Source organism: Lutjanus erythropterus, chromosome 6, assembly GCF_056507025.1.
Source record: "Lutjanus erythropterus isolate fLutEry1 chromosome 6, fLutEry1.hap2, whole genome shotgun sequence".
Classification (NCBI taxonomy): Eukaryota; Metazoa; Chordata; class Actinopteri; order Lutjaniformes; family Lutjanidae; genus Lutjanus; species Lutjanus erythropterus.
In genome coordinates this window covers 5,682,238-5,690,649 of record NC_139322.1, presented here as the reverse complement: position 1 = coordinate 5,690,649, position 8,412 = coordinate 5,682,238, and the positions used below count along the sequence as shown (strand labels likewise).

At 37.1% G+C, this 8,412-nt stretch overlaps 1 protein-coding gene across 2 annotated transcripts; it reads right to left on the bottom strand.

Moving 5' to 3' along the window:
• Positions 1-424: 424 nt before the first annotated feature.
• On the bottom strand, positions 425-8,190 carry rps21 (ribosomal protein S21). 2 transcript variants are annotated; one of them, XM_084720328.1, is made up of 6 exons: positions 8,116-8,190; positions 7,564-7,646; positions 5,546-5,609; positions 2,637-2,708; positions 1,732-1,787; positions 425-525 (listed from the first exon to the last, which is right to left on the bottom strand). In XM_084720328.1, the coding sequence occupies exons 2-6, from the start codon at positions 7,611-7,613 to the stop codon at positions 516-518; spliced, it is 252 nt and encodes an 83-aa protein (XP_084576454.1). In that variant the 5' UTR covers positions 7,614-7,646; positions 8,116-8,190; the 3' UTR covers positions 425-515. The 2 variants fall into 2 exon arrangements, with proteins under 2 accessions (XP_084576454.1, XP_084576455.1); XM_084720329.1 differs by lacking the exon at positions 425-525 and having other exon boundaries at positions 1,728-1,787.
• Positions 8,191-8,412: the final 222 nt, after the last annotated feature.

The following is an 8,412-nucleotide window of genomic DNA, read 5'->3' as shown; positions in this document are numbered from 1 at the left end:
ATTTTGGGTGATCTGTGTCTGACTACAGTTGACTTGCTCCCCTAGCCCCCTGAGTGTCTTAGGAATTTCACTTCAGTTTTTCAGACAAATGGGACGACACCGATAAAGGCAGCAGGGAATCCCCTGACGGAAAGTGAAGAAGGGCATATTGAATGACTGACGTACCCTCACTCTCACCGATCCTCCCTTCCAGCCATAATAAAGGCACATAAGCCCGAAAAAAAAAAATGCTTGACCAAGTTGGCACATCAGCACGCCAAGATCACCAAAACACACCTGTGGCGTCTCATAAAAATAAATTATAATATGCTTCCGTTCTTAAGATGAGCATTGAATGAAGCAGAAAAGTTATCAAATGAAGTGGTATCAGCCTTTTTAAATACCCCATCCAAGTGGTGACTAACAATTCCTGCAACTGAGCATGTTTCACGTTACATTAGTTGTGAAATAACAATGACAAAGATTTTTTTTTCCATTTTATTTTACAAAGTTTTGTCACAGATCCAGCGTCACGCTCAGAAGTTCCTGTGAAGGACAAAAGAGGAAATCAGATGTTAATTTCCAAAATATCTTAATTCTTATTAACACCCTGACCACAAAAATACACAATTCTTGCAATAACTACCATCACTGTTTTTGTAGACTGTTCCTAAGTCTTACATTAATTAAGGGCAGTTGCATTTTTCCCCCTCTACAGACACACAGTCTAATCGTGATTTATTTCTCATGTGAAACCCAGTTTATGTTTTTTCTAAAAACTTGGGACAAATTAAAGCACTTCATTAAAAGGTGAATCTTAAATGCCTTAAAGCACAGGCGTAAGAAAAAAATACAAATAAATTAATTAACAATTGTTAAATCGCACATAGAAGCCGCAGTTTCCGGCTGCTGATATGGTGCGTGCTAGCTCACATTCACGGCCTGCTGAGCATTCAGGATGTCTTATTCTGAGTCATCGGTGACACCAGAGCTTTTCAAACTATGAGTCAACATAACTGGTGTGACAAAGACAAATACATTCCAATTTTTATCAACAGTTACTGAAGAGCACAACTGACTTCCTCTCCTTCTCTGACAAAGAGGAACAAATTCTGGATTTCATCACAACTTAGTTTTATTCAGCATAAATCATCAAATAAATAAAAGTTATTCACATATCTAGAGACCAACTTAGTCACATCGAGGTAACAGTCACTCCTGGGTAGGATACCGACAGCTGAATTGAATTGTGCAGATATGTAAACTAGGCAAACTTGTTTATTACTGCTGTCATTTTCAACTATAACATTTAAAGATAAAGTTAAATACGGTGATCCAACCTGACGCTTCTGCTGTAATTATTTTATCTAATTTACTGTTTTACTAGCATCTTTGATAAACCACTGAGAACTGCAGGTCAGAAATTGGGACTTGTTTTCTGACTGTTTCACAGCAGTTATGGTCGAAGCAGATATAAACAATCCCTAAACCAACACAACGCAGCAAAACCCTGTGCTAATCACTGCACAGCCTGATTTGGTCTGAATACAGTCTAGCTGTATCTAGTTTTGAATATACTCAAGCTGTCTATGCCAGTAGGTGAATTAAATAAATGAGATGTATACACTTTGAAATAACGCAAGAAAAGAAAACACTACACATGCTGCCATTAGATGATGAAAATGATGAAGGGATTTGTTCTGTACTACATAAGCTCAGCTGTAGTGATGGATTTTGATATCAGGTTCTTACTTTGCAACAACGCTGTCATTCTTTGCCAGCCTCAGGATGGAGTCGTCAGACTCTCCCTGTAGGGGGGAAAGAAAATCTGTTCAGACAAAAGCTTTCAGCGTGTAGAAGACAGGCACAGGCAGGTTTCATGTAGATACTACAGGGTGTTAAAGCTACCCACAAACTCAGGTCAGGGCTGTTTCCACTGCAGAAAAGGTCACGTTACCTTTAGATTTTGCCAAGTAGAAACTAAAATCTGCCCAAACACATTCAAAACATCCCCCTGCTGTTTATGTTAATGGATGGATGACAGATGCTGTAAATCTACAGAAATCATTATGTACAAAGAATTAAAAAAAAAAAAATCTTTATTTGCACAATAAAACTGGTCAGCAGAAATACTCCACCGGAAGAAGATAAAGTGAATTGTGCAGGTGAGATTTAAAAAAAAAAAAGAAGGAAATCTTAGCTAAATAAGCATTGTACATAAGCAAATACAAAAGATATGTAATCCACAAAAGCAATCCAACAAGCAACCATAGGATCAAAGAGCAAACAATTAATGATGAACTTATCCACTTTAGAGTGCCAGAAAAATAAATCTGTGCTACAAAAGTGTCTGCTGACAAAAACGCATGGGTTGATGCACACTTGTCACTTTGATCTTTCAACTGAACAAATGACAACTTATCTTACTTAGTGATTCAAACTTGCCTTGATATCTCAGTTCTCCCCGTTCATTTTACAGTCATGGAAGACTGATGCAGAATCTAAATCACCACCTCACTTTGTAATGTCTACACTTCATTAGGAGCCTCCAGATAAGAAAAACCCTCTGCTACATGACTTACCAACGACAAGCAAGGTTCTGTTTTCGTGTGACAGCAGGTAAATTACAATGCAACAGACATTCAACGGAGACTTACCATTCTGCGGATGGCGCCACAGATAGCGTAGGTCTTGAACTGACCATTGAAGCGACCAGTCAGCTTGTCAACCTGTGAGGACAGAACACACCGGGTAAGAACAGCAAGAACATTTAAAATCAAACACAAGTGGTGCAACCACCTTTTTGCAAATTTAATTTGTTTTTTTCAATACTCAAGTCCTTCAAATTAAGATTTTCAAAAATCTTTATTCTCTGTCAATTATTCATCTTGAATAATTAATACATTTCAAATATGAAAAAGTGCCATTACATGTGTTTTAGCAAGCTAATAATTTAAAACTTGTGAATGCATTTCCTACTGTGTCAGCCATGTGCTGTTTTCTATTCACTGCCTAGTTATTTCAAAACAATTAATAGGGATGCAACAATCCACCAGCCAGAGACCAGCTTGACAGATGTCTGGCTGGTCAGCGGCACATACCAGATTCTGTACCGGTCAAATTCACAATCACGCTCTGCACGATGCTCATGTCATGCATGCAGCGACATAGACAGTAATGTCACAGTCACAGACACATGCTTGCATGAAGTCGGCATTAGGGATAGACTCCAAGAACAGGATATAAAGTCTACAAAGAGATGGAGCAGCGGAGGGTGTGATGGAACAACAGTAAACTTTCTAGCTCTTCAAGCTAATGGTAGCTAGCTTCATTCTGCTTCTTACAAAGAGACAGTTGACCCACAGTTCTGGCTGAAAAATGAGCAACCTGTGCTGATGAGTATCCTCAAACATTTTATCATTCAGACTTGTTTAACCTCTTCTGTTTTCTCGCTGTCAGTGTTTTACATCCAATTTAATTTTACACTAAAGGAAAGTTAGAAAAATATTTGTATTATATGAATTATAGTTCTCAGATAGCCCGGAAATCAGAATCGGTGGGTCAGACCCAAAAAAAAAAAAAATAAAAAAATTCAAAACTATTCCAGTCAATTCTGTTTCCATGGTATGGAGACTTGATGACTTAATGTCCAGCTTCACCTGACGTGTCAGTGTCCATTTGTCCTATGACTATTCACTCTCATGGTGTGCTGTGGTTTACTCTTGTGGCCAACTCCATGCAAATTTTACAACCAACACTGAGCCTACTGTTTATTTTATAATTATACACAAATATATTCAGACATTGTGGAGCATGTGTCACCAAGTTGGTGGACTGCCTTATAAAAGTTGCAAGCTCATAAAAACTGACGAAATGAAACGTTTATTTTTAAGTGCTAAGCATCTTTGGGGTCAAGCCAACTGTTTTTTGACAGTAAAAATACGTAATCAACTCTCATTTTCCAGAACCAAAAATGCGGGATTTGACCTCAAAACTCGGAGGCCGCATGATAATAATTTCTGGTTTCAAATCACACTCTTTCATCTCTGAGAATTCAGGTCAGCCGAGATGTTAATTAGCTGAGTGTAGGTTGAGTATTTCATGTTTTGGCATTCTTTAGAGCTCAGATAACAGTTTACAAAACACCTTTTGCAAAGGGTAATATCCAAATCAAAAAATTTCAGGCCAATAGTTAATTGTGATGGTTTCTTAAGCCAAAACATTGCATTACATGACAAAAATACTCAGAGGAGATTAGAAATCCAAGCTGAAATAACCTGTGGTTCTTCTATACATCAATACAACCAACTCAGTTTTCTTGATCAATAGAGCAGACACCATTCAACTGCATTATTCTACACATTATAACATTCAGTGTTTCCTCTAGGATTTTTTTCAGCAGTGGGGGCGGGCGTTCCGTTTCTCTTCTTAGAGAAATATTTCAATAAACTCATCTGAAAAATGCAGTCAGTTGTTACATAATGGTGTGTAGATATTAACGTTAGCCTAATACTATCAATTAGTTTACTCACGTTAGCAACACTGAGTTGGCACCGGGCCAAATTAACTTAAACTACCGATAAGTTACGTAACGTTAGCTGGTCATCAACATATTGTGAACATCTGTTTAACTTGTAAAATCTATGTCGAGTTATCTCAAGCTAATAACTTACGTCTACCTCTTCTCCGGCCGGTAATTCACTGCTTTGTTTATTTATAATTCGGGAATTCGCTCGTCTGACTCTGCCCTGTCGCCTAGGTGCTTGACGTGCTTGACGACCACGCCCCCCAAACAATGCTAGCATCATGCAAATGAGCACGCACAAGTATATTTCCATACTGAGCAAGATAGTTATCTGCAGTGCTCGGAAGTACCCGACAGGGGTCTGTTTTGAAGGTGGAGAGATGCGGTGGTGGTGTATTTGTGTCAACAATAAAAAAACAAAACAAAATGAAATTTGAAGGAGTGGTGGCTAGGATTTAGGAGTGGCGGGCCGCCACTCCTAAATGAATGTAGAGGAAACACTGACATTACATATATTTAACACTAGTCAATAATGGTTTTAGATTAGATTTAATGTCATTTAGGTTAACAGGAGAAACATGTCATCACTTAGAAAAGACAATGGTGACTTAGGACATTCAAGCAAACTTTCACAGCAGGGTTTATGATAATTACAGTCCGGGCCACAAAACCAACTTTTTCCACCACCTTCTCAAAACTCACAAGAAGCTCTAACATTGTTCCACAGCAGCCACACTGATAAGGCTGCCTACAAATGTGTCTGCAGACATTTCTTTATGCAATCAGCCTTGTGAGCTCAAGCATTGACCGGTGCCAATTATCTTACAATTACAATACAATTACAATAATTTGCTCAATTAATCACTGTATCACTAGTCTTCATCCTTAGTTTCCAGAATTTAATTAGCATTATGATAACTCATTGACTGTCAAGACAGCAAGCCCACTAGAGACTCAATCTAGACATATCGGTCGAGTTTCATATCTGATGCACATTAGCTGAAAAAAACTGAAAGCCGACACTGAAAAACTTCATTTTACCTCAGCGATGTTGATCTGAATGGAGGCATGATCCTTTGCTCCGATGATTCTGTTGCTAGCAGAGCTGCAATACAAATAAAATATTTTAAATCAAAACTTGTCGGAAATAACACCATGATTTTCACTAATCTCCATATTTAGGTGGTCTGAATAACAAAGCTTTCAACTGAACCTCAGGGCAAACCTAAAACATTTTCCTTTTACTAGTGTAAGGCCTGTGGAATAAATTGATATTAAATAGGTATCCTGATAAGAGACTAGATATCATCTTAGATTTTGATGTTATATCATGATATGGTATTAGCGTTGTCTTCTCCTAGTTTTAAAGGCTGCACCACAGTTAAGCAATGTTGATTTCTGTTCAAGCTAAAGGAACCAGATTTATGAAATGAAAACCAGGGACATTCCCAGTCCTGTGGTCAATATGTCATTAAAATATCCACTGTTATTATCTACAAAATAAAAAGGGGGGCAATTTCAGTTTCATATATTTTGACCATGGTAACTGCATTACTGTAATTAACTATGGGACAGGCAGACTGATAAAATCAGGTAATCAGTAAATCTGTAAACTGTCAGAAACACAGTTTACAGTACCATAGTCTTCTCTTTCCTCTCCAAAAAATACTACAAAGATATAATACTTTGGTTAACAGATTCCCATTAAATGCCTCATTTTTGTATTTTAGGCCACAGCAAAAACAGTGTCTGGAATAACAAACACGTTTCTTTCTATCCTGCCTTCTTTAACAGTTAAAAACAGGTACAGGCCACAAAAAACTGGGACTGTCCCAGGAAAATGGGCAAGTATGCTCACCTTAGCTCTAGCTGTCGTATAGTTTGCTTTAATACACCAAGTCATTATATCCATATTACTGTGAAAGCACTGATATGCTCCTACAATATTGTTGGAACATCAATATTGAGGTACCTGATTACATCAAAATCAGCAGTACAAAAAGGTGACTATCAAGTGTACACCAGGGTATTACCTAAACACAAAGATATTTATAAGACATTCTGCCACCCCTAAGTCACACTGATATCCATATTTTTGTGGTCTGAATAACAGTATCAATCGAATTTAATTAAGCCTCAAGGAAAAAACAAAAAACTTACTGGTGTTACCAACAAAGTGTACATTTTATTGTGACAATTGGGGCTGCAACCAACGATTGGTAGTGCTTCAATTTCCAGGTACCACAATGTCATTGTAAATACGTAGTAACAACCAAGTACATAATATTTAAATATTTCTTAAACGTTACCCCCAGATTTTATGGTTTCCTATGTGATATTTAGTAAGTACAGTTTTCATGTAGTGGGGTGGTAATTACCAAACAAAATCACCCCCAAATTTCATTGCAATTATGTAATAATTTGCAAGTGTCCTTTTCACACAAGTGGTAGTAATATTTCCTAATCATCTCATAGTTACTGTGAAATTTGCAGTTATTTTCAAAGAAAGCTCAAATATGTAAAAAGGCAAATACCACCTGCATGAAGATGACACTTGTGAACTATCACACGTTTAATCATGAAATATGCAGGTAATTTAATATATATATATATATATATATATATATATATATGTATATGTATATTAAATTACTTGGAAATAACCACCTACTTACCATGAGATTATGGGACCTAGAAATTGGGGCATTATTATGATTATTTTAATAGTTGATTAAATGGTCAAATATTTTCTTAATAGCCATTTGTTTTGAAAGATTGTGAGTCTATGTCAGTCTATGACATTTCATTGTTTTACTCACAACCCAAAGATATGCAGTTTACTGTCAGAGGAGTAAAGAAACCAAAAATATATTTAAGAAGCTGGAATCAGAATTTTGACTCTTCTTGAAAAACTACTCAGTTAATCGATTATCACAATTGTTGGCGATTGATTTAATAATCAATCACTCATTGCAGTTCTAAAGACGATCACAGGATGCTCCTCAAAAGTCTTAACTCATTTATTCTCCAGTTATCCCAGTGTATAAAAAGTTACTCACCATTTACGTGGGACGTAAAGGTCCACAAATTCACCAGCGTCGTTCTGCATGTTTACAGGTTGTACAGGCGGTCGCGTACAAATCTAAAATTAGATATTAACCAAAAACACATCAGAACTGTATATTTTTAGAGTGCTAACTAGCTAACTTAGCTAACGTAATTCTACTATCACTCTAGCAAAAACATTTTAAACACTTTAATGTTATAGTAGCTGCGTGACTTAAAAAAACCCCGTAAATATCACCATAAATGTTAAAAACGGTAACATCTGTTTTATTGTAAGTCCACACAGAGAACAGCAGTTAGAGGAGAGTTAGCATGTTAGCTCATCAGTTAGCATGCGGAGCGCACATCACGGCCGCATGTGGCTGCTCGCACACACTCGACAAATGTCTGATAATTACACACAATTTCAGCGAGAAACACCACCAAAACATTATCTGCAACCACACAGTCGCATTAACTTTGATTAATCTAACAAAAATCGTGGCTATGTGGGGTTAGAAGACGAATTTTAAACATTTTAGGAGGAGAGCGCGACAGAAACCTACCGTATACGACTAATGGCCGACAGGAAAGGAGGAGCTGAAGACCCGGAAGTTAAAATATCTCTGACTGAATCAATGTTTTTTGTCGCCACCCGCTGGATTTTCTTACAACTACAACCACAATGAAATGAAAGTTAGAGTGATACCCGGTCCACATGCTGGTGTAAGTCATGGGATGATTTTTAGTCTGCCCCTTTAGCTCCAGTTAAGGTAAATCTTAAATTCAAAAGAGGCTTTATTGTCATGGGAAATAGATTCATACATTGCTAAAATAGCAGCAAAACTAAACAAAATGAAAGA

What these genes read in the sequence shown, in the direction of transcription:
- rps21 (XM_084720328.1), bottom strand. Translation starts at nt 7,613, where the DNA reads ATGCAGAACGACGCTGGTGAATTTGTGGACCTTTACGTCCCACGTAAA. An exon ending in CTTTACGTCCCACGTAAATG is followed by an intron (nt 5,610 to 7,563) that starts GTGAGTAACTTT and finishes TTTGTATTGCAG; the next exon opens with CTCTGCTAGCAACAGAATCA. An exon ending in TTCAGATCAACATCGCTGAG is followed by an intron (nt 2,709 to 5,545) that starts GTAAAATGAAGT and finishes CTGTCCTCACAG; the next exon opens with GTTGACAAGCTGACTGGTCG.